The sequence below is a fragment of the Mirounga angustirostris genome, unplaced genomic scaffold, assembly GCF_029215605.1.
Source record: "Mirounga angustirostris isolate CCGP_5_RB_7025 unplaced genomic scaffold, mMirAng1.0.hap1 SCAF_3, whole genome shotgun sequence".
Classification (NCBI taxonomy): Eukaryota; Metazoa; Chordata; class Mammalia; order Carnivora; family Phocidae; genus Mirounga; species Mirounga angustirostris.
This window is the reverse complement of record NW_026991711.1, coordinates 127,243,626-127,271,514: the sequence shown is the minus strand read 5'-3', so window position 1 is coordinate 127,271,514 and position 27,889 is coordinate 127,243,626. Positions and strand designations below refer to the sequence as shown.

The window sequence follows — 27,889 nt, the reverse complement described above, 5'->3', positions numbered from 1 at the left end:
TATGTTAACTAACTAGAATTTAAATAAAAACTTGAAACAAAAAAGAAGAACCAACTAAATTTAAAAAAAAAATAGCTCATCAGTTAAAATGTTGATAATTCAAATGATGGAAAGTTGACTTTTCTTCCAGAGAACTACCTTATACTAACTTAAACTCTCCATTTATTCATTGAGAAGAGATACACTCTTTACATTTGTGAAGAAAAAAAAATACTATTTTCTTTATTCCACCTTAAAAATTTGTAACTCAACATTGGAAACAAGGAAGACCTACTTCTCCACACATCCCATAATGAGTAAAGACCAGAGTCCAAATGTGATATGCACATCCTAACTGCATAATCTCCTCTCACCTCTAGAAGCTTACAATACAAACTGAAAAGAATTCAGAGGAGACCGAAGGATCTCCCCTTCTCCTAGTAACCACTCTGGCACAAGAAAAAGAAGAAAGAGAGAGAGAGAGAGAGAGAGAGAGAGAGAGAAAGAAAGAAAGAAAGAAAGAAAGAGAGAGAGAGAGAGAGAGAGAAAGAAAGAAAGAAAGAAAGAAGGAAGGAAGGAAGGAAGGAAGGAAGGAAGGAAAGAAAGAAAGAAAGAAAGAAAGAAAGAAAGAAAGAAAGAAAGAAGAAAGAAAAGAAAAGAAAGGAAGGAAGGAAGAAAGAAAGAAACTACAACACTTATTATAGAATATTAATGAAACTATTTTTCTTAATATTTAGTGCTTTTTTCCCATCAAGTCAATATGAATAGATAGAGGGCGATAACTATGACATGTGCTATTTTTTAATTAAAATATAAGTGTTCATTTTTTTTTTTTTAAGATTTTATTTATTTATTTGAGAGAGAGAGAATGAGAGACAGAGAGCATGAGAGGGAGGAGGGTCAGAGGGAGAAGCAGACTCCCTGCCGAGCAGGGAGCCCAATGCGGGACTCGATCCCGGGACTCCAGGATCATGACCTGAGCCGAAGGCAGTCACTTAACCAACTGAGCCACCCAGGTGCCCTAAAATATAAGTGTTCTTAATACAGTTGGATATACTCTGCAAAATAAACACCAACAATGAACACATAAAATGACTCAATAATTGATTGGTAAACACCATGTAACTATGGAATAATTACATGCCCTGTGAATTATATAGTACTTATAGCTGACATTATTTAGGAACCCTGAGAAATGAACTTGTAATTTGTACTTATCAGATTTCAAATCCAAACAATCAGTTAAGTATCCTGTTATTATATAGAAGTGTCCTATCATTAGATACCTGGTCAGTAATAATCATGCAATTAGTTACACATATCACACCCCAAAGAAAAATACATCATATCATTGGGACATCAAGAAACAATTCATCAACTTAGCACATTTAGAAAGGAAAGATGAATTTAAATATAGTGCATAAGGCATGCATACAATCATCTGATAAGTCTCCCAATGACCTGCTTGCCTGGCTCTTCTCAGTATGCGGGTCTCTCTCAACTCTAACGTCAGCTCCTCAGCAAGATCTTCTTTGATCTTTCCTTATAAAGTCACCCCCCCCAACACCCTTTATCATACCACTCTGTTTTATTATCAGTATCACACTTTTCACTCTGAAATGAGCTTATTGTTTGTTTCTTTAAAAAAATATCTATCTCTCCCTAAAAGACAGTGACACTTAAGATTACAATAACTCCTCATTAGAAAAGGCATTTTGTTTAGTAAGTAAATGTCTCTTTCTGTTACAAAAGTGATCATGTCTGCCTGCTCAACACTATAATCCCAGTGTGTAGCACTTGCTAGGCACACAACACACAGCAATGTTTATTGGTGAATAATTGATTTACTGAGTATTTATCATCTTCAAGGCACTTGGTTAGAACATAAAACTAGACAGATGGAGTCTCTGTCCCATGAGTCTTGCATGTCAAGATAGTGAATTAATGTACCACAGACTTTCCAAGTATTTTCCAAAGCAGATGTAAAATTAAAAAAAAAAAAAAACTAACCTTCATACTTAATTCAAATATGCATTTATCCTCAATGCTACCATATTGTTTTAACCTCTTTCTACCTACTTCGCTTCACAGGAACATACACGGAATTGTTTGCCAACTGTTTCTGACCATACACATTTATTTCCACAGACAACAACATTGATTGGTCTTTTGAAGACAGCTCGACTCCTTCGTCTTGTGCGAGTTGCCCGAAAACTTGATCGATATTCAGAATATGGCGCTGCCGTTCTAATGCTCTTAATGTGCATATTTGCCCTGATAGCTCACTGGCTGGCTTGCATTTGGTACGCAATTGGGAATGTAGAAAGGCCCTACCTGACAGACAAAATTGGATGGTTGGATTCCTTAGGACAACAAATTGGGAAACGATACAATGACAGTGATTCAAGTTCTGGACCATCCATTAAAGACAAATACGTCACAGCACTTTATTTTACCTTCAGCAGTTTAACCAGTGTAGGATTCGGAAATGTGTCTCCTAACACCAATTCGGAGAAAATCTTTTCAATCTGTGTCATGTTGATTGGCTGTAAGTAGCTTTCTCTTTTGTTATCTATTAGGATAAAATATCATAAAACTGATATCTATAGACAATTCCAAATAAGGCAAAGAAAAAATTATAGAAAACTGTAAAGATAATGGAATTACATATATGGGTATTATATTCTATGAAACCTGATTCTCTCTGTGAAAGGGAGATACCAAAGGACTTTCAGCACCTCAGAAAACCACAAACATAAAACTGGAGTGACATGGATCTTGTGATTCTGGAATTGAGACTTGTAGTTCACTTCTGCTGCTGTAAAAACATTGGTAGTTGTTATTTTCTATTTTAAGCTGAGGCCAGATTAGAATGGGAAAGATTAGTTTACATTACTAGATAGATATATATATGTTTCTAAAAAGAAAAAATGTATTTGTATATAAAATATATAGAATAGAAATACATATTTTATATATCTGTATTTATAGATAGATATATACACAAATAAATATATATATATGTATTTTTCACCACTTATTGACTAAAAATTCCTTTCCCTATGATATTATGCTAAAACTTAAGTGATTGCTCTTTACCTTGTAATGGGGTGATGACATTAACATCATTAAGAGGTATGTTTTTGGAATAAGAAACAAAAAAATTTTGCATTAAACTAAAGATGTTTTAATATTTTTAAAAATCATACTGTGGAGTCACTAAAGATAACTGCTGTGACACCAAGCAGCAATTGACAAATCCATAATGGATTTTTAAAGCTTAAAAAAGGGCATCATCCCTAGATGGTGTACAGATCTGAAAATAGATCCAGAGTTTATTTTAAATAGCATATTGACTAATGAAGTGTACTTAGATAAGTTTTATTTATGAAATTTAAATCAATTCACCCGGTTTATTGTTCATTATATTTAAAATATATTTTTCATATATAAGTTTTAGTATTATTATTTTAGTAAGATTTGTATAGGCAAATAGCATTATATTGAAATAACTTTTAAGATATTGTACAGATTCAGGCTAAGTCTGGGCTATAAACACTGAAGTAGCCTTGCACCCAGAAAGAAATGGAAAAGGGACCTACTAGGAAACAGAAAAATTCATTCCAGAGAGATTGAATCTCTCAGAACACAGTCCCAACCACTCTGTGATTATAACTGCTAGTAAATACCTTATAGTGATTATCAATTTTAGTGAAATAGGTAGCAAATTAAGAAAATTTTTAAAAGTTTGTTCCGAATTAAACACCTGTGTAGAAATATATATACTTTATATATATATATATACATATATATATATATACACACTTTTAATAAATAAAACAGAACCTGCATCTTGAAACTTAGAAATTGCTAGAAAGAATTCTCTAACCTGCTAACCACTTAGGAATTCCCATCACTTATAAGGATAATGTTAAATACATAGTACTGTTTATCATATGAATTATTTTAAATTAAGGAAAACTCAGTTCTTTATTTGGGTCTATACCCAATCTCTAATCCCTAAATCAGGATAATTGGCAGTCTTTTCTCCTTCCTTCTTTCTTTCTTCCTATTTTCCTTCTTTCCTTCCTTCTTAAACATAGCACAAGGCTATTTCTATTGATTCTTTAAGGATACTTGTTTTCTGCAGGTATTTTTCATCTTTTAGAAAAAGAGAAAACACTCTAGTTAACTGAGTAGAGTAAGATAGAACCACATCCCACATAATAGACTTTATTGAATAATGGACTTGGTTCTACAAACCTTAATCAAAAGGGAATTATGTAGAGCTCAGTGTCACACAGGAAAAAAATTATAAGGATTCCTGGAGAGTTCTTTTTTTTTTTAAGATTTTATTTATTTACTTTGACAGAGAGACACGCAGCGAGAGAGGGAACACAAGCAGGGGGAGTGGGAGAGGGAGAAGCAGGCTTCCCGCCGAGCAGGGAGCCCGATGCGGGACTCGATCCCAGGACCCTGGGATCATGACCTGAGCTGAAGGCAGACACTTAACGACTGAACCACCCAGGCACCCCTTCCTGGAGAGTTCTATCATCACCCGTTATGCTACAAATAAAGAAAAAAGTCAAATTAAGACTCAAAACTTAATAAGAATGCTCCAAAATGTGCTTAGCCATTTCATGTATATCGATGCATCTACACATATTTCCATTCAGATCAACTGTGTTAGAAAATGATTTGGTTGTGGGGGCGCCTGGGTGGCTCAGTCGTTAAGCGTCTGCCTTCGGCTCAGGTCATGATCCTGGGGTCCCGGGATCGAGTCCCACATCGGGCTCCCTGCTCCGCGGGAAGCCTGCTTCTCCCTCTCCCACTCCCCCTGCTTGTGTTCCCTCTCTCACTGTGTCTCTGTCAAATAAATAAAATCTTTAAAAAAAAAATGATTTGGTTGTCTTTGTTTAGTTATATTTCTACACTAAATGTATACTCCTTAGATCTGTGGGTGGCCTGATTTAAGCCTAAAATAAAACACAGTATCTAAAAATATAATGTAAAATATTGTATATGTACTAATACTAGTTATAGTTTATATAGTCTAGTTATCAGGTTAAACTCTCTCATCATCCCTAAGCTTCTTTAAAACCAATCTTCATTCTAAAAGAAATATTTGACACCAAGTTGTAAAAAACAAAGGGACCTATCATCTCTCTTACAACAATACAATTCTAGGAAACTAAAAAATAAACGTTAAAAGGTATCATCTAACTAAATGCAAACAACTCAAATGTCTGTAGATACATTTTAAAAGCTGCTGTTTGCAAAGACAGTTACCAGTTGTACTGCTGACTGTGTACGGAGAACAGTGACCAGAGAATTCATTTTAAAAGTATACACAGTTCGGGCGCCTGGGTGGCTCAGTTGGTTAAGCGACTGCCTTCGGCTCAGGTCATGATCCTGGAGTCCCTGGATCGAGTCCCACATTGGGCTCCTTGCTCGGCGGGGAGTCTGCTTCTCCCTCTGACCCTCCTCCCTCTCATGCTCTCTGTCTCTCATTCTCTCTCTCAAATAAATAAATAAAATCTTTAAAAAAAAAAAAAGTATACACAGTTCAAGACAAAAAATAAAGGAAAATTTAAGCAGCTATTAAATAAGTGTGAATATATGCTCATATATTCATATCTGTGTGTTATACAAGTTTATATTTTTGTTCAAAGATTATAATATACACATTTAATTTTAAAAATACATTATCCAGTAAATGAAGGTAAATGTATTCCATCTCTTACCTTCTTGACAAACATCTTGGGAGAATTTCTTGTTTTATAGCATGTAAAAAAAAGTTACTGGATTTCTGCTTTTAGCCATAATGGAATAACTGAAAATTTACCATATTCCCACAAAATTTTTGAAAATAACAGAAAACTGAACAGAAGGCACTTGTTTTCAGACATTGGAAAACAGATAGTAGGGAATTTTGATCCCTGAAGAAGGAAAGCAAACAAGATGGGCCCCATGATATCTTCAGCCTTCTGCCTGGAGTCACTTTCTGGACCACATGGGAAGGAGAAGCAACGAAAGCAGACACCAGTGGTCCCATTGAGTTAAGAAAACAAGATCAGAGGTCATGGTGGCTTTAAGTGCTAAAATTTGCAAGACAGACAACCAGAGAAGAGGCAGCTATGGTAGAGAAAAGCTCCAGAAATATGCAGAGGTATCTCCTTGGATCTACTGATTAATACTAAGTCACAAATGCATAAGGGAAAACTCAAGGCCTGTCAAATAAATACCAGAAATACCATAAATTGAACAATTTCCAGAGATCACACATGTATTAAAAATATTCAAGTCCCTGTCAGTAGAGTGAAAAGCCCTCATTGGATATCAAAGGTATTCATTAAAAATTTCAGAAAAATGGTGCCATAGTACTAGGGTTAGTCTATCCCTAGCAAAGCTTAAAAAGTAAGCCTCAAAAGGAACAGGCTGATCTACAAATATTTTAACTGTGTGCAAGAACAATATCGAAGATTTATATCTAGCAGTGAACATGCTAAATTTACAATGTCCATCATCCATTAAAAATTTAAGAGATATGTTAAGAAACAAGAAAATGTAACCAATAATGAAGCAAAAAAAATTTTAACACAGAATCAATAAAGAAGATGTAACATATACATACAATGGAATATTATTCAGCCATAAAAAGAAAAAAAAAGAATGAAATCTTGCCATTTGTGACAACATAGATGGACCTTGAGGGCATTATGTGCTAAGTGAAGTAAGTCAGAAAAAGACAAATGCCCTATAATCTTACTTATATGTAAAATCTAAACAAAACAAAACAAAACAAAACACAAACAAATAAAAATAACCAAGCTCATAGATCCAGAGAACAAATGGGTGGTTACCAGAGGCTGGGGGTGAGGGGTAGGTAAAATAGGTGAAGGAATCAAAGATACAAATTTCCAGTTATTAAATAAATAAATAAATAAATAAATAAATAAATAGGGATGTAATGTACAGTATGGTGATTATAGTTAATAATACTGTATTGTATATTTGAAAGTTGCTAAAAGTAAATTTTTTAATCTTAAAAGTCCACATCAAAAGAAAAAAATTCTGTGACTATGTATAGTGATGGATATTAACTAGACTTATTGTGATGATCATTTCTGACTGTATACAAATATCAAATCACTATGTTGTACTTCTGAAACTAATATAACATTGTATGTCAATTATATCTTAATAAAGCAAACAAAAGCCCAGAACCAGAATTGACAGAAATAATGAAACTAGCAGACAATACCAAGCACTTTAACAAATGTGTATGTGGACTCCCAGAAAATTGGGAAGGGAACCAGAAAAAAAAAAATTTTTAATGGCTGAAATTTTTCCAAAATTGATAAAAGCTATAAACCACAGATCCAAGAAGTTTAGTGAATCCTAAACAGGTTAAACACACACGCACACACACACACACAAACACAAAAGCACACCATACTCAAATTACTGAAAACTAATGATAAAGAGAAAAAGTCTTAAAGTTACCAGAGAGGGGAGAAATAGGACACATCATGTACAGAGGAAAAATATCTGGTTGAGAACATATTTCTTATTAGAAACAATGCAAACCAGAAGACAATGTAATAAAATCTTTAAAGTGCTGAAATAAAAACAAAATCTGTCAACACAGAAATATTGGTTCAATTAATCTATTCTTCAAAAGTGACAGACAAACAAAACCTGACATAACTCATCATAAGCAGAGTATAAGAAATAATAAAGTTTTTCAGGTGAAAAAAATGTTATTAAGATGAAAATTTGAATCCAGAAAAACAAATGAAGAACACTAAAAATGGTTAATATGTAGATATGTTTAAAAGATTTTTTTTCTCATTTTTAAATATCTTCAAAAAATAGTTTTTAAAGCAAAAATCAGGAGAATGAATTTTAGGTTTTATATCATATGTAGAATTAAAAATGTGACATTAATAGTATAAAAATGGGAAGGGGGAATGGAAGTATATTGTTACAAGATTCCTACATTATCCATGAAGAGATATTGTATTATTTAAGGTACAGAGTGATACGTTAAAAATGCATACTGTAGGGGCGCCTGGGTGGCTCAGTTGGTTAAGCGACTGCCTTCGGCTCAGGTCATGATCCTGGAGTCCCGGAATCGAGTCCCGCATCGGGCTCCTGCTCAGCGGGGAGTCTGCTTCTCCCTCTGACCCCCCCCCTTGTGCTCGCTCTCATTCTCTCTCTCAAATAAATAAATAAAATCTTTAAAAAAAAATGCATACTGTAATTCCTACAGCACAGCTAACAAGCCAATAGGGAAGATGAAATTAAATAATCAAATTAATAAAATCAAAAGGTAGGAAATAAGAGAAATGGGAACCCAGAGAAAACAAATAGCAAAATGGTAGATTTAAACACAGACACATTTATAATTTCATTAAATGTAAGTGAGCTAAATTCTCATTGAACTGCAGAAATTGTCAGACTGTTTTGAAAAAAGTTTCAACCATACTTTGTCTAAAGAAAACACTTAAAATATAAAGAGACAGGTAAAAAAAATGGAAAACGATGTACATACAATCACTAATTATGAGAAAATGTAAGGAGCAGTATTGATTTCAAAGAAGACTTGAGGACAAGGACTATTACCAGAGACAAAGTAGACACCACAGTCTTAAGTGTATAGACACCCAATTACAGAGCAATTACATTAACCAAAGACTGACCAAACCTAAATGAGAAATAGACAAATTCGCAAGACAAATCTACAGTTACAGTTAGCAATTAACACTCCTCCCTCTGTTTCATAGAATAAGCAGACAGAAAATCAGTAGAGATAAAAGACTTGAATGATACTATCAGTTAACTTGACATACTGGCAATTATAGAATACCAGCAGGATACACATTCTTTTTTAGTGTATGTGGGACATTCACCAAAGATAGACCATATGCTGGACTACAGATCAAATCTTCAAGACAGGTAATATCCTTTTTTTTTTTTTTTACAATTTTATTTATTGATTTGACAGAGACAGAGAGAGTACAAGCAGAAGGAGAGGGAGAAGCAGGCTCCCCACTGAGCAGGGAACCTAATGCAGGGCTTGATCCCCGGACTCTGGGATCATGACCTGAGCTGAAGGCAGACACTTAACCAACTGAGCCACCCATGTGCCCCAACACAGGTCATATTCTGAACCAAAAAGAAATCTCAACAAACTTAAAATTATTGAATCATACAGAGTATATCTCTGACCATAAGAGAAACCAGAAATTGGCAAGAGAGAAAGAAAAGAAAGAAAAGAAATGAAAAGGAAAGAAAAGAAAAAGTGATAGACATAGATATTTGGAAAGAAAGTAGGTAACACACCTCCAAATAACCTACGGTTCAAAGAAAAAATCACATGGAAAATTAGAAAATATTTTAAATGAATGAAAATGAAAATAAAATGTATCAAAATGTGTGAGACAGCTAAAAACATGCTCAGAGAGAAACGTGTAGCTTTAAGTGTTTTTATCTAAAAAGAAAGGTCTAAAATCAAAGATCTAAGCTTCTATTTTAAGACAAGCAAACTAAACATATAAATAGAAGAAATAGAGATAAGAGCAAAAGTTAATAAAATATAAATCATACAAACATTAGAGAAAATTAATAGGAGTATATTCTGGCTCTTTAAAAGAGCCAGTCTTCCAGTTAGACTGATGAGACAAAAGACATAAGTTACCAATGTCTTACATGAAAGGAGAGATATTACTACCCATTATAAAGATATTAAAAGAATAATAAAATAACATTACAAATTATTATAATAAGTATGACAATTTAGATGTGATAGAAAAGTTCTTTGAATGATACAAATTACCAAAAGTGAAACAAAAAATCCTGAGCCATACAATAGAAATTGATAAATTGGATTTCATCAAAATTAGTAACTTTAACTTTTCAAAGGACACTGTTAAGAAAAGGAACAAGCAAGTAATAGACTAGAAGAAAATATTCTCAATACTTAGATCTAAAAAAAAAAAAAGACTTGTATCCAGAATATATAATTTCTTACAATTCTACAATAAAAGACAACTCGATTTTAAAAATGAGCAAAAGATTTAAATAGACATTTCAAGATATATGAATGGCCAATAAGTACAGGAAAAAATGTCATTAGTCATCAGGAAATGCAAATGAAAACTCAAGTTAGATATTACACGCCCACTACAAGGTTAAAATCAAAGACTGGTAATACCAGCTGTTGAGTCAGGAACAATTGACATTACTATAATTGCTGGAGGGAGTATAAATTGACACAAGTTTGAGAAACAGTCTAGCAGTTTCTTATAAAGTTATACATACCACACATTTCCAGTCCTAGGTGTTTAAAGGGAAATGGAAATATGTGCCCACACAAAGACTTGTACACAGATGTTCATGGCAGTTTTATTCATAATAGCCAAAACCTAGAAACAGTGGGATTTCTGTCAACAGAAGAGATAAGCTGGTAGAGCCATGCAATGCAAACCAGAGTGAAAAAAAAAAAGAACAAATTATTGATACATACAACAGAATTAATTTCAAAGACATTGAACAAAAGAAGTCAGACACAAATTAATATATACATTATGATTCCATTTATATGAAAACCTAGGGAATGCAAACTAATCTGTAATGACATACATTGGAGCTCAGTGATTGTGTAGGTTCTAAAGTGAGTGTGTAGGCAGCCAACAAACACAAGGGAATCTTTTGGGGTGATAGAAGTGTTCCATATCTTGATTGTGTTTGTAGCAGTGTATACGTTTGTCAAAATTAATTGAGCTGTACAAGACAGATTTATTTTATTATTTGTAATTACATGCTTAAAACATCTAATTTTCTAAGTTAAAACTTTTTAAAAGTTTGTGTAATAGGTAGAAAACAAGTGTATTTGTTCTGTAGGCACATTTCAGCTAATGCCTAATGACCAACTAAATTCATTAGTTCGGTTAGCATATCAGATTTTGGGGGTGGTGTGCTAAAAGAAGTTTTAGGATATACCTGCTTTATTTCTATAATATCTAAACCTAAAACAAACCATTTGATGAAATTAGAACTCCCTATTGAGGAAAGGTCCCTATTGAGTTGAGGAGAGAAATATCCTTATATAGTCTGCCATCTTGCTTTTGACTCATATTTTATGCCAATTGATGGGCATTAAGTAAGTGATATATAAAGAATATGATTATGTTGTGCTGCTCTCTTGCTTACAGCTTTTAGCTCCAGTTGCTCCTAAGAAATTAGAAAAAATAATTCATGCATTCATTATAATTTAAAAAACCATCACATAGAATTAGCTAAGAGAAATACATGTTATTCATGTATTCAACTATATGCTTATAATCTAGACTTTGCCATCTTGTCAACAAGTAGAAATGCCTGTTTATGATCCAAACTAATGTTTTGTTTCATTTTTATGGCAGTATGGAGATAAAACCACAATATGGAAATGAAACAAAATAAATAATTACTCTCCTCCAAGTAATTATGTGGTTTAGGTAAAATAACTGGCATTGATTATGTGCCCTCTGATTAAATCAAGTTAACTTAATCTGTACTAACTAAACTACTTCCTGAAAAAATGATAGATACTTTGGAGATATAACAGCATGCATAAATATTTCCAACACTACAATTAGGATGAGTAAAATACATTTTTCACATGAATTTCCTTGAATCACAAGAATTGGTTTCAGGCAAGTATTGCTAACTCTCTTCTTAATCAACTTTTCATTTACTCAGATTAGGCTCAAGTCTTTTTTCTGTGGAAGATCCAACCAAAACAGCTTATCTATCTTACTGAGAATTATTGTCTTTCACACATCCCAATTCAGGCTCACTACAGATCTCCCCAACTCTCATCCCCTTAAATAGATAAAAACAAGAGACCACTCCTTTCTCTGTGATTCTCTTACTTGGGATATATATGGTAAACAAGGACCATACTAACCAAGAGACAAAGATAAGATGGAAAAGAAAGCAAATGACCAGGAAGATAAGTTGTTTTAAAATGCTTAACCTGAATCTGGCCAAAATCTACTTCAAAAATGATTAAGTGGTTTATAGAAGTAACAGTTTGTAAAAAGTGTGTTTCCGGGGGGGGGGGGGGGGGGGCTGGATTTGTTGGTTGAATTCAGTTGAATCAAATACTTTAAGCTGTTCATTTTTTACCACCTGCTCGGGATAGAGCAGTTCCAGTGTCTTAAACATTCGCTACCTTCTCTCTACAGTTTGGACACATGCCCAAAGATCAAAATACAGACCATTTATCATGATTTGACTTTCTGTACAGAATATAGCACTTTTTTAGAATTACTAAAAACTGAATACAAATATAAAAGGAAAGAGAAGATACTCAAAAAACTTATGTTAAGTCATAAAGATTAGGCCAGAAACCACTTAAAAGGGTACGCAACCTAAGTACTGAAATGTATAGCAAGGATTGTTATAGCAGTTTCTTTCTTCTCACAGATGAAAGAAAAATGTGTATCCTGTTTTTTTTCTACAAAAATAAAATTCTATCCTCATATTCTAAGCCAGGGGTATCTATTTTTCATCTAGAAATACTGTAGAAATACTGTAAAAATGAATTCTAATAGATTAAAAAATTGTATACAAATAAATACTCTAAGGAAATGATGAGTTCCTTAGAACAATCTATCATTCTTTAGCAAAACCAAAGTATTCAAAATAATCTTAAGATTTATAATAAATTTTTAATATTAATAGGTTAGGTTTGAGGCTGAGAGGCAGAGATGTCACAATTTAAAAATTTAAAAATTAACCTTTTAACTCCAGTTCCAGAAAACATATCTGTGGTAACCCTATGACATACATCCTTATTATATTACAAAGAAAATGTTTATTCTAGAGGCATTTTTATCTCTAATCAATACTCCAGATCATAGGCTGATAGTTGATAGTGTAAACAATCTGAGTTTATATTTTAATTTAGAATCCATGGTGAATTAGGAGATTATCCTCTCCAGATTTGTTATCAAAATTATAAAATTTACAGCAATATTGGCTTATTTTTTTTCCCTGTGGGCCAGTGGTAAATCCTTACAACTGGATTGAGATAATAAAAACATCTACATACTTGAGATTCTCACAAGATGTAATAAAGCCAAAGTGCAGTCTTCCCCCATAACTTTGTTTTTTATCCAATCCAGCACTAATGTATGCAAGCATTTTTGGGAATGTATCTGCAATTATCCAAAGACTATACTCGGGAACTGCCAGGTACCACATGCAGATGCTTCGAGTAAAAGAGTTCATCCGCTTTCACCAAATTCCCAACCCTCTGAGGCAACGGCTTGAAGAATATTTCCAGCACGCGTGGACATACACCAATGGCATTGACATGAACATGGTATGTATTCCTTTTTCCAAAATGGAAGTACCTCAGGCATAATAGCTACAGTCCAATGGGAAAACCAGTCTCACCAGCTTTGAACCCCTTGCTTTTGTTTTCCTCTCGGATGTTTATTTTCTCCCCTGGAGATAGTCTCTCATTCTCAATTCATGGCATTGCATGGTGCTATATCTAGTTATATTGTGTGGCAAAGGCATTATAACATGATGCAAACTGATATAACTGTGTGTAGTAAATTCCCACTTCAGTTAGAGAGAATATTGCTAACATAGGATTTGGGCTTTCACCACATGTCCTAGCTGCCAGCACCCCAAAAAATAGTTGGACCCATGTGCATTAAGATTTGACAAGTAAACAGTAACAACCACTATGATATCCCCAAACAGAAATCCAAAGTTAACATTCCTTAAAAAAAAAAAAATAGAAAAACAGGACACTGAGGATTTGTAGGAGAGGTTAGGGAGCTTAAGCATGCTGTAAACATTTTATCATAGGAAGTTTCATGTTTCTGTTAAGGACAAATTTTTTTATATTTACAACAATTAACTATGTACCCTTTTACTGTACCTGGTTTAATGCATCTTTCCTTTCAAAGGGGAAATATGGAATTCTTCATAACTTTTAAGCAAATTCAACATCAACAGTCACTTTTCATAATTCTTCCCACCTCTATCAATTCTTTAAAAATCAACCTAATTAATAACATGACCATGGTCTAAAGAGCACTTTTTATTATTAGGTGAATGGCACACATTCTTTTGACCTGTTTGGCTATAGAGACTGATTCCTAAAGATAAATTATGTGACACATCCAAATTCTGTGGCATATCACAGACCTATTAAGAAAGATTAAAAATATGATGCTCTCCCATCTATCAACTCCACCGGGCAAAAACCCTGTTTCCAAGCATTCTTCAGAAAATAAAACTACTCACATTTAATGACATGAACAGCATAATACAATTTTTGCATAAGTGAGCCAATCCAATTTAGATTGACATTTTTATATTTGACCAGTAATATTTTAATAAAAAAGCAAAGGTTCAAAATTAGAAGTCAAAGAACAGAAGGCATTGCAAATATTGCCCAATTTGAAAGCCATATAAGGATAAGTTTATCAAAGCTGTGTGTAATTTATTGGACTGAGAAGTAAGGACATGCCATTATAAAAATTTTAATTTGAAAAGCACATTTCATATAAAAGCATAACTGAATTCCATGTGTTATTTCTAATTATCCCAAAGTTATTGTGTGAAAATTCATTTGATAAATCGCTATCACTAAGGTAACACTTTAATCTCGTAAGAAAGCACCGACAAATGGATCATTTTATGCATTTCCATCTGTATTATTGTTGAACAAAGATATCAGCATTCAGAAACTATTAGGGATTCTCTAATGCTGGGTTGGCTGAAGCAGTGTCAAGAATTTTTAATCAAAATACGTGTCACTCAATTTTGATTATTTCAATAACAGTAATTAACAATTATTTATTGTACATCCCCTCTCCATATAACCAGTTTTGTGACCATTTTTGTGATAAAGTCTATTTTTTGACAACTATTTACCTTTCATTGTTTGACTCTATTACCTATGAATATGGTTTATATACCACTTGCCTATTTACAATGTACTTATGAAAGATTTATCTCTTTCCTGTCTGCTTCACACCTTAACACATGGAATCACAACACCCACCGGTAAGAACAGGAGGTATTTATATCCAATTTAATTCTCGTGTAAATTGTGGAGAACACCCTTGTTATCTGTCAGGTTTAGAGCTTGTTAAGTGATTTCCAATGTTAGTTCTGATCTTTATTGCATGATGTAGCAGAGGAAATACAAAGCAAGGAACTGGGGAAGATAAACTGGAAGAGGCCAAGTACAGAATAGAAATCCTTAACTTTAACAACAACTTGACCTCTAGTAATATTTATATACCGTCTCCCCCTCCCAACAAAAAGGCACTTATCTGCGCCTTCCTCCAATCTGGTCAAGGTTATGGGTATACGGTTTGCATTAGATAATTGTCATAAAGAAAATGTCATTCTCTTTCATCATCCTCTATTTTCATGATGTAGGTGCTTTTCTTTCCTCCCATCTGCATGCCTGTATTACATGATCCTGGAGTGTGTGAGCTCTAAACCATGTGCCACTGAGTCTTGCATGTGGTTTTGAGAGCTTGACTTTGCACGAACTTCTTGTTTGTACACAGTGTCTACATTTCTCATCTTGTGACTACAAAGTGAGTAAAAAATCAAAGTGCAAGATAACTGAAAACTCAGCAAATGGAAGATGCTTGTTTATTAAGCACAACGTATGTAACAAAGTTAGAGAAAAGCAACTGTACTCTTAGACTATTGAGAGATTTAAAAAAAAGAAGAAATCAAAGTGGATTTTTTTACCTCCAAAACCACATTGTTATAATCCCTGTGTCTTATTAATTTATTGTTAACTAAATAATAATTTAGTAATAATTTAAAGTGATTTAAATTTATGTATTGTGATACATAAAAGTACATCAAACTGTTGTATTTTACATCAGCATTTCATATTATTTTGTTTAAGTATAACCTTAAATATAATTTCTCATGAAACATTTCAGGTCATTTTTTTTGCTGTTCAACCATATCAAAATTAGGTACAAGTTTTCCAATCACACTGTATTAATTGACTCAAAATTATTTTTCATAACCCCAAACACTTGATTCCTTGATAGATTTCAAAACATAGAAAAGAATCTACCTAAAATGTGCAGCCATATTTCTTATTCCCTGGATCTTTTGCTTTTTTTGAAATAGCCATTGCCAGAATGGTCCAGAACCAAAAACATTCAGGGGACCTTTATGGGCTCCCTTTCAATGGAACGAAATGGTTCAGAATACAAAAGGAAAAGGGTCAGGAGAATGAAGTTAGAGAAAGGAAAGTGTTCTTTTGTGTCTGATGTCAGGCTTAAGAATAGTGAAAATTATCTAAAAAATATTTATAAGTCAATTCTGGTAACCTGTTCCCTTCTTCTCCTCCAAATTTGCCTAGTTAGGGGAAGAGGAGATACTTTCTCAGATTAAGACTGAAGGTATCTCAAGAAATGTCCTCCAATCAAAGCTGTCTTCTGACCCAGTCTGAAACTTTCTGACATTTTCCAACATTGATTTTAGTTACAACATGGGCAAGAACTGAAAATCATCTTCCATGTCAGTGTAGAGGCAAGTTTCTTCATATCACATACAACAGCCTGGCTTGAATGAAAAAGAATCCCAATAACCATGCTCTATACATCGTTTTGGATGGAGAGAGATAAATCATTCATGACAGAAACTACTTCAGAATTTAAAAATACATTGACATGGAAGAAAAAATTTTATGAACACTTAATGAAGAATTTTATTTCTTACTTTAAAAATGTCCCACCATTAATGCCTAATAATATAAAACAAATTAGGAATAGGAATTCAGAAGACCTAAACACTAGCTCTTCAATTTGCCACTAATCTTGGACAAGTCACTTAACCTCTCTGCAATTTCATTACACTTGTCATTGTCAAATGTGTTTAAAGCACCAGAACTCAAATATGCTAAATGTATAGAACAATTACTATGGGAGTTTTTCCGCTTGAGGATGGAGATTCTAACCTATCTGCTGCCTCTTTTGCTTTCTGATCAGGCATCTAGTTTTCTTTGATGATGAATTGTTGATGGCAGAGAACAGAAGGGGATCATTTCCAGTGAAAACTAAAACAGGAATAGAGGATCATATGTGGGGAAGCACAAGAAAGAGTTAAGGCAGGTAGTCCAGAAACAACTTTGTTTAATTTATTTTAGGAAGAAAAGGAAAAGTGACTTTTTTTTTATCCTGAGGCATTAGTGGAGAAAATTTTGAAAAGCAGACATAGAAAGGAGTTGGAATAAGAACATAGGAAGAGGGATGAATGCTCCAGCAGGGTAGATATACAAGTTTTCCTTAAAGACAGGCAGGAATGAAAAGAGAGAGGGTAAAGGCACTGGCTTTGAGGAGTAAAGGAGAAAACTCAATGGACTAACACTACATGGTCCAGTCTCCTTGGTTAAGCAGATAGTAGATTGAGTCCTCAGCAGGGAGAAGGTATAAAATAAGAGAAGAGTTAAAGAGGGGGAGAATTTTTATAGATTTCAATCAAAAGTCAACCTCAGGCTAAAAATGCTTAGAACCACAGTGAGACTCTCAGTGACAAAGCATTCACTTATAATGCCCCCAACAAACAAAGCCAATCAAAATGGAAATGAAATTAATAAATAATGGCATATTGTTTAATAGAAATTCTTACTCTTTGGAGTTGATGTGATGTCTAAGAAGCATCTTAGTGAAAATCTGATTTCCTTTCCTTCCAAGTCTCTTTTATAGCTCCTCTGCTACCCGTCAGAGTACCCTTTGCTAACTCTACTACTGACCTTAACTACTAGCTACTAACTACCTACTACTACTAAAACTTACTACTAGCTACTATCTACTTAAATACTAACTACTAACATTGATTATATCTGCATTCTCAATCTAACTCTATGCCAATGAAAATTTTGTCGTACCCATTCTCTACACTTACCGAAATGACTTCATCTATGCCAGACCTTTGTATTCAAATCTCCTTCACTCAGACTGTTTTGATACACCATAGTGAAAAGCAATGATGAGTTCTTTCAGTTAGCAGCTCATATAAAAACAATCATTGTGACATTAAACCTCATTGGAAATGTAAAGCAAAATATACAAAATAGCATGGCTTGTCTTCACCATACTGTTTTTATCCCTCAACTTTTCCTAATGATCCGTTATATAGTCAGGTTGATAAATAGAATCAATGAAAAACCTTTGACTCGTTAGTCGTAAAGCTTAATAAAATGATTAAAAATATGGTGCCCACATATTTGTTCCTCTAGTGGCAAGGATTCTGTTTCTAAGAATTCTTCAGAAAATAAAATCAGTTACATTGAAAGATATCAATAGCACAACAAAATTTTTACATGGGTGAGCCTGTATAATTTGCATTGATTATTTTTTATTTGACCAGTAATATTTTAACAAAGAAGCATAGGTTCAAAATCAGCAGTCAATGTGCAAAATGCATTGAAAATATTGCCAAACTTTGAAAGACATGCTGCTTCTCTACACAGCCTAGCAAATAAATTCACACATTTCAAAATAGGGCATGGAGACTGGTAAAAACCTGCATTTAAATGATAATGATCCGTAGGACTGGTGACATCTTTTGGTTTTCTGTGAAGAAATACTTGCTTACCTTTAGGAGTTGAATTAAAATAGTCATCTACAATGTACTTTAAAAGATGTTTTCATAGACATGTTGATTAGTTAACAGGAACTGCCTGGTTCTACAGAAATTGTGTAGGTAATAAAATTTTGCACTAGCAAGAAATCTACTAGCACACATACTTGCCCACTGTAGATAGTACCTGAACAACAGGTGCTTAAGAAAGGACAAGGCACATGTCCTTCCTATTTTTCACCAACCTATTCACTCTAAAGTCTCAAAAATACCACAGAGAACAATAAATGCCATCTGGAGCCCCCCTGACGTGAACAATATCAAGCTTAAGACAAGCATCTGGTATTTTCGTGTCGCAAATGATATGTGCTCAGTCATGTTTCACAAATGATTATGGTCACTTCATCCTGGTCTCCAACCATTATCAAGAAAGACTTATTTACAGCTGGCACCATGCTGCATCTGTGCGAAGGGAGTTCTTAACAGTAGGATCTTATCTCTAGTGGGTTCTGAGCCAAGAGAAATGACAGCATGGCCTCAGGCTTTACACATGAAAAATGTGTAATGAGACAATGAACATACTACAGTTTCTCCATTCATTAATAATGTTCCTCTTCCAGTAGTGGGATAGTGGAAATGGCGTCTCAAATTATTTTTTAACTCTTTAAAATAATGGTACTATTCAAACAGGACTCTAGAGGGCATTTTCTTGTGCTGGAGAATGTGATGTGTTTTCAAGTACTTTCTTTGGCGTTGTAGAAACGCAGGAGTAATTCAAATTCAATTCAATTTTAAGAGCACTTAATATTCCACACGGGTTTAACCAAAAATAAAAATACAGAGAGTCATCAAAACTCAGTTTTAAAATACTCTTTGTAAATATGACTTTAAGCCACTTTTAATTCAGATATTAGAGTAACTCAGCATTTATCAAACTTAATGAAATCAAGCCATTCACAATTTCTCCCAAAATAAAAATCCAGTATTTTCTTTAATGGAAGAGTTACCTGAGATATTACAGGGGCCTGGATATTTATATCGAAATGGATATGTCGATATTCCACCCAATATGTCAGAGGTTTTGAAATCATTTTTTAAGGGTGAAAATAAGCAAAAGTAAGTTCATCCATGCAAATTGTTCTTACAGCCTTAAGAGGAATTTATGTATATCTTAATTGTTTTTCTTGGTTTAGACATTTTGCTACCCAAGGGGATGAGTGTGAATGGAAAAAATAAATAATCATTGCCTCTTTCGTAGCAGGTATTTCTAAAACAAAAAACAAAACAAAACAAAATCCTTCTTTTTTTGTTTGCATCTTGGGCTCCTGTTGGGCAGGTGGGCCACCCCCAGTAGACGTCTACACTCAATTTAGGAATGATAAGAATCTTTCTTATTCAGGGCCCAGTAACCCAGATGGTATGTTTTAATGCTCTGGAGCTATGTTAGTTCATTTTTTTCCACTCCACTGATAATTTTCTCAGATCAGAATGCTCTATAACACACACAGAACTGAAAGATACCAGTAGCTAGAACCATCTACCAGAGTGGGAAGATAAGTCAAAGACTCACTCCACATAAGTATAATTATTGTATTTGAATCATGGAGTTCCATTTCTAGCCCTCACTTGTTCTAACTGTGAATCACTATGTGCGGATGCCCAGAAATTGGGGCATTAGTTGTGTTTTCTAAGATGGGGGCTTTAGCCCAGAATCTAACTCTAATTTTGTCTGCTCTATGACCAGTGCTTAATATTGAATAGCAGACACCAAGCAGTGAGGTCAGAGCATTATAATAAAGCAGGTATGGTTAATCAGGATGTTTCCTCTATAAATTACCTATATATAGTAGCATTTTTGCATAGTTTTTGGTTACCTTTTTCTTATTTTATAAGAAATCTTCATGAATTACAGATACTAACGCTTTATTTATCATCTATATTGCAATTTGTTTCCAATATCTTGTCAATGTGTTGGTTTTGTTAAAAATATCTTTTGGATTTAAGGTTTTTTTTTTTTTAGTATGGTACAGTTAGTCAACTTTTCTTATATAGTTCAGAGATCTTGTCCTGATTTTCAAAGGTCCTGCTAAACCTATGGATGATACAAGTAGTTTCCTGGATTTTCTTATAAATTCTGTTGTGTAATTAGAAAGAAAATTCTGTGTTCTGTTTGAAATTTAGTCTTGTAAATTATTTTCTTTACATGAATAGAAGTAGTACTGGTAGAATATAAATAAGTCGTTCTTTTTCTATTGATCTGAAATACCACCTTATTTATACATTAAATTGTCAGATATAATTGGTGTATATACCTTTACTGTCAAACGGTCTCTATTAGTTCATTCCTATGGCAATAGAATAATGATTTATACTTAGTGACTTTATACTATGCTTTAATATCTGACAAAGTAGGTCAACCCTAACTAATCTTGTCTTTCTTATTTCCCTAGCTACTTGAGATTACTTATTCTTCCAGATAAGATATATGACTATTTTTATTCAATTACAACAAACTCCATGTTGGCTTTTTTTTTTTTTTTTAAGATTTTATTTATTTATTTGACAGAGAGAGACACAGCGAGAGAGGGAACACAAGCAGGGGGAGTGGGAGAGGGAGAAGCAGGCTTCCCGTGGAGCAGGGAGCCCGATGCAGGGCTCGATCCCAGGACCCTGGGATCATGACCTGAGCCAAAGGCAGATGCTTAACGACTGAGCCACCCAGGCACCCCATCCATGTTGGCTTTTGAGATAACCCAAAGATCAGATTGTCAACTCTGGCTAATGAGAGTCAGAAATTGTAACCAACATAAAGGTTTACCAACAATTTCAAGACTGTATGTAATCGTGGGGCATAAACAAAATATGGAAATCCTTCCTTATCATATTAGTATGTGTTCTGGCTCAGTGTAACATAGGAGGTCCTTAAACAGTGTATGTAATGACATAACACTTAAGCAAAATGAAACTCCTTTGATCATTAAACTTCTACACTTTATAGTCTGGAAGTTACATAGCCTACATGACATTTTCCAGGAAGTCATGTCCTATAATCTATTGGTGAAAGGTTTGTTTACCGTAAGTAATTTAGATTACATACATCCTGCTAAAAACACTCCATAGATAAGAAATACCCCACACCCTTAGTGTGTTTGCCAGGAGCAGGTCACCACTGTTTTGTCATTGGCTGGTCACCTTTCTTTCCAGGTGTTCCTCAGGAAAGCTAGAGACTATATCGTAAGTCTGTTGCTATCCCTTTCCTTCCTATGAATTTTACATTAATTTTTACATAACTTTGGAATTCAAATATTAAGTGCTCACCCATGCTGCACATTAAAATCATCTGAAATGTGTTAAACAAATTTCAGTGCTTTCAGATCCACTCTACAACAATTAAATCAGAATTGCTTATAATGAAGCCTAAGCATCAGTATTTTTATAAGTCTATTCTAATATGTAGCCAAGATTGAGAACCACTGGTTTAGATCTTTAAAAATATAATCTCCTTCAATAAAATGTCATAATTTTCTTCTTAGAAATTCTTATATATTTAATATTACATTTATTTTTAAATTTTATACTGCATAGTCAGTTGAACAAATGAAACACATTACACATTTCCATTTTTACCAGCTTATAGATAATAAGGAGTGAAACTCTCTTCTTTACAGCCACCTTAACAAATTCCCCATCTTGTTTTGTTAGGACTTTTTCTTAGTTTAATATAATTTGGTTTAGTTTGGGGGTTTGGAGGTATTTCCTTGAGGATTTACTCTTGGATGTTCTAGATATGCAGTCATATCAATGGCATTAAAAAGAAATAGATTCAGTCTCTCTTTTCAAATACTGGGTATTATGATTTCGAGTTTACTAGATCCTCCAAAACAATTTTGAATGGTAATAGCTGACTTCAATAAAAGTAACTTCACCATTAAGACTAATACTTTTAAAATGTCTTTGCATTTCTGAAATCAATCCTACTTGGTCATAGAATTTCTGATTCTTTGTTGATTTTGTTGGTTAGTAAATTATTTAGAATTTTGCATCTATTTTATAATGATATTGGTATACACTTATATGCTCTTAAACTGTTGGAAAGAAATCATCTGTAAAACCATATGGTCCTGGAGGTTTTCATAGTAGGTCTTTAATCACCATTCCAACTCTACTGTGGTAATTATGTATTCTATTTCTTCCTTGGTCAATATTGGTAATGTATGTTTTGTGAAAAATTCATCCATCTCATCTAGGCTTTCAAAGTTGTAAAATTGCATGTAGGATTCTCTTCTAACTCACTTAGTATTTTCTGTATCAATAGGTACATCTGCCTTCTCATTCCTAAACTTATGTGTTTTTGTTCTCTCTCCTTTCCTTTAGCAGGCTTTTGAAAGATTTATAAATTTATAAATTCCATTGGATTTTGTTCAAGGAACTAGCCTTGCATGAATTATTTATACTTGCTACTATTCTTTTTATTTCCAGAGTCTGCCTTCATTAATTCCCCCTTTTTTATTTCTGTGGGTTGTCTTATTATTTTTAACATTGTATTAAGGTCTTTCATTGTTTGAGCCTTTCTTCTGTAATAATGAAGGTGTTAAGACCATACATTCTCCTTTTAGTGCAAGCTTTTCTGTGGTTTTGATATGACATGTTCTCCTTTTATTGCTTTTTCCATTAGTTCTTCTTTGATCCGAATGTTATCATAGAGCATGGTTCTTAGTTTCCATGAATTTCTGATTTTCTGGTCACTTTTTAATATTTTTCTAATTTTTTTTATTAAAGTCAGAGTTAATGGACTATATAACATTTCTACCTTTTTTTTAAGATTTTATTTATTTATTTATTTGACGAGACAGAGATAGTGAGAGCAGGAACACAAGCAGCGGGAGTGGGAGAGGGAGAGCAGGCTTCCTGCTGAGGAGGGAGCCTGATGTGGGACTCGATTCCAGGACCCTGGGATCATGACCTGAGCCAAAGGCAGACGCTTAACAACTGAGCCACCCAGGCGCCCAATATAACATTTCTACTTTTATAAATGTTTAAGCATCTACACTTAATGTAGAAGCAATCTGTAGTTGCAATTTTTAAAATGACTCATCTTTTATAAAGATTTTCCAAAGCATTTAGCTGTATTGTCAAGGGGATGGGGGAAACCTGCTCTCTTTTTTTTTTACACATATTTTACTCTTTTATGTAAAATATGATTAAATTATATAATTCCACTAACAATGCAGCCAGCATAAATAAGTTTCAGAACATACACAGCTGGTTTAAAATTCAGTTGGTGGAAGTAGAAATGTGCAGGGACAATATCTGGAACATTCAGAGTGCTGGGGTAGCAAGAACCAATATATTTTACAGAAGAGGAATCTGTTAGGAGGAAGAGAACTTCCACTATTTTGAGAGCTTCTCCCATTTTGTAAAAAGTTATATAATTCCTGATACAGTAATCACTTTCTCTAGAAAACAATTGGAATTGCTGTCTGGCCCCAACATTTCTGAGGAACATTTGCACCCTAACTGGTATAAAGTGAAAAGGACATTTATGCTACATTTCTATTCTTTGTTAGTTATTGATAAAACCAATAAATTAAATGAATGGGAAACATATTGGGAGCAACTTTAGAAACCAATCTAATGGACAGCTGTGGCAAGTCACAATAGTTGATAGAATCCTAGCCTAAGTTTGAAGTCTTTGTTCTTCCACAAATAAAATCCCTCATGCAGGGCGCCTGGGTGGCTCAGTTGGTTAAGCGACTGCCTTCGGCTCAGGTCATGATCCTGGAGTCCCGGGATCGAGTCCCACATCGGGCTCCCTGCTCAGCAGGGGGTGTGCTTCTCCCTCTGACCCTCCCCCCTCTCATGTGCTCTCTCTCTCCTCTCATCCTCTCTCTCAAATAAATAAATAAAATCTTTAAAAAAAAAATCCCTCATGCATTTATGTTTCAGCTTTCACATATAAAAATGGGATAATCACCACTCTCTATTCCTTATATAAAGTTGACAAGTCAATCAAAATATTTGATTCTAAAATATTATCACATGAGAGATGTTTCTGAAACATAAAACTAGATTTAAGTTCAAGAAGGCATATCAAGGACGCCTGGGTGGCTCATTCGTTAAGCGTCTGCCTTCGGCTCAGGTCATGATCCCAGGGTCCTGGGATCGAGTCCCACATCGGGCACCCTCCTTGGCGGGAAGCCTGCTCTCCCTCTCCCACTCCCACTGCTTGTGTTCCTGCTCTCGCTATCTCTGTCTCTGTCAAATAAATAAATAAAATCTTTAAAAAAAAAAAAAAGAAGGCATATCAAGTACAAAGTGGTACTTAAATCATTCTTTTCATTACCTGGAAGATTGCACCCCCTTTTCCTTTCTTTGTGAGCAAGTTCAGGTCATTTACAATCAATCCATTTGGGAAGAAGTATTTGCAAAGCATCCAATAGACCCCACTATAATTATACTCTGTTAATGTCTTCCATCACTCCCTCTCTCAAGTAGTGGGTTGAAGGGAAGGTCCAGAAATTGTTTCTCAATATCCAGATCCCTCCTATTACCTTTAGAAACCCTAGTGGGTTCCATGGTTTCCCCTTGGGACCTTATACTATAAATCCTAATGCACCTTTTTAAGTCAGGCTCTTGCTGAATTAGCAGAACTCCAGAGGCTGGGTAACAAGGACGTGTATGTAAAAGCAATAAATCCTTTCTGCCTACTCATCATTACCCACACTCCAACTCATCCTTGGCCCTGACTTAATTGGGGTCACTTTAAAGTTTGAGTGTGCTTCTGAAAGCAAAGAAACATCTCACATATCATGCTGTGAACCAGTGGTGAGAGCTGCCAGAGAGGCAAGGAGAAGAAGCAGGAGGAAAGACTGTTTCATTTTTCAGGGAATATTTACTTGCACCAAAATCTGTTCAGGATTTATGACGTTGTTTTCCATGTCTGTGTGTGGCAAGTTTTTGTTCTGTTCATGATTTTCTTCTAAGTGATATAACCATGTGAAAAATGGTGAAAAGTTACACATAGAAAATTAGTTAATTTTCTCAAGGCTCATCCTTTCTCAAGGCTCATCCAAGCCCCTCATCTGGGATTGCGTAATACTTCACTCTGGCCAGATACGATGCCCTTCCTATACAATAAAATAATTCCTTATTCTCATTAGCCATGTGGAGATAAAATAAGAAAGCAGATAACAAAGCAGTTTGAGCTTCAGACTAGGGCTATGTATACTTGAATGTTTAAAACTGCTAAAAGAACCCACCTATCATGATTAGTGGTTAAACATGAAGTATTAAGCATGTATCCCCCAAGGAAACATGAAAAATGTGTGCCTCCTATTCCTTAACAATAAATCATAAGCATAGCAATAATATGATCTGGGATGACCTCAAAATTAGGGAATACATTAGCTTCTAGAAACAACAAAAAGCAAGGTTTGGTATCTTATAAATGGCAAAGATTTACCAAATGCTGAATGCCCACATGGCAAACACTGATTCTATCAAAATCAGAAAATGCTATAAAATATTAAGGCTGTACCTTAGGGCAGAGACTTAAGATTTAATATATTACTTGCATCATCTATTTGATAATCACACTTGAGGTTTAGTGTTTCATAGGGAGTGTTAATTTATGTTTTGATTAATCCTAATTTGTCAAGATCTAAGTGTATTTAATGAACCAGAGAATTTTCTCAGAAAATTTCCTAATGTCAATTATCATAGTTACCAAACTTGTTCATATGATTAACTTGCTGTTTAGGGGAATCATTTAACACACTCAGATTGTCTTCCTTATAGTGCCCTTTTCAGCCTGCCTTTAGGAATGTACCCCTCTACAGCTACGCTAAGCGAAACAAATCACATTACAACATAAATCATCTTTCCAATATTATCTGGATAGGGGCCATCTATAAGAAAATACATTTTGATTCTTTCTAAAGCAAATAGAGCGTTTCCAAAACCATAGATGGCGTGTGGAGAGAGTTGTGGTAAAATTCCATTATTGATGCTCTTCTAACAGAAGCTAGAAAGTGTACCTACCATAAAAGAGCATTTTACAATCCAAGCTAAGAGACAGCAAACATTGAGGCATGTGTCTTAAATGTGAGGAAGGAATAATGGAGTTTATTGTGAATATATTGTGAATATTTAACTTTATTTGAAAATCCTTATCTATCAGCATCCAGGTAAAAGTTGAATGAGGAAATAAATTTCTCTCTTGCAACTTTTGCCTTTCTTTAATCACATGGGGTGGTGCCAGCAGCATGAAGACTCATAGAATAAAAGGAAACTTTAAATTGTTGGGCAGGGAAGAGAGTCATGGTTTTAAGACTATAAATCACCTGCCCTACCCACAGGACACATAGTTACTGTTGGAAGACAAAATTGTATTGAAATTTGATTATAAATGAACTAATTCCAGAGCAAAATCCAATAAAAAGTGGACCCCACCTTGAAGGATGATATAATCATTTCATATAAAAAACAAAAATAATAATAATCTTAATTAATATTCATTAAAATTCTTCTCAGACTCCACTGACTGAAGCTCAGGACACATTTCTCTAATTGTAATCTGTCATGGGCTTTCACTGAAACCCCAATACATAAAATAGGTACCATAATTTTTTTTATTGGCATAAGTATATAAGTTTAATTTAAGGATCTACTTATTAAAAAGTAAATGACACAAATGTCATTTTGATGAGCACACTCATATCAAATCAGAAATTGCAGGCTTGCATTAACCGCAGCCTCCATTCTTTTTTAAATTTTGTATTCCTTGCTCAGTATGAAGAAAATTTGAATTCACACTCTGCAAAATTGCATATATTGACAATATTGTAGTATTTATTCCTCTACGTGTGTGCCAGTAGATACACATTTGAGGGAAGTTTAGTATAAAGTTAAATACTTCTGAATTAGTATCTGATCATGTCTGATGGTGCTTACTATGGGATAATTATTTCAACTTTTTTCTCTCTTTGTATGATTTTTTCAAGGAGTTTTGATTTAATAATGCTATCTCGTGTACTTGTTAGGTTATTCTTGTTTGAATGTCCTTAAACTTTGGGTCCTTTGGTACTAAGCTATGGGGTTGATTGCTTTTAGCAATCACAGAAAGCATTTCAAACTCACTTAAAAGACTAAATATCTCATTTGTCTTACATAAGTTGAGGGTCCCAAAGAGTTTTATTCACATAGAGTCAAGTAAAGGAAAATTAACCTTACACTTATAAAATATTCAAGTGACCTTATACCATAATAAAGA

The 27,889-nt window shown here is 34.1% G+C and overlaps 1 protein-coding gene across 2 annotated transcripts in view; it reads left to right on the top strand.

The window, feature by feature from the left end:
- The window catches only part of KCNH7 (potassium voltage-gated channel subfamily H member 7), a 474,108-nt gene that overhangs the window by 414,395 nt on the left and 31,824 nt on the right, over window positions 1-27,889 (top strand). For both annotated transcript variants that reach the window (XM_045867425.2, XM_045867426.2), the window contains exons 8-9: window positions 2,128-2,527; window positions 13,158-13,357. In XM_045867425.2, coding sequence (XP_045723381.1) covers window positions 2,128-2,527; window positions 13,158-13,357 — 600 coding nt within the window. The remainder of the gene's footprint in view (window positions 1-2,127; window positions 2,528-13,157; window positions 13,358-27,889) is intronic.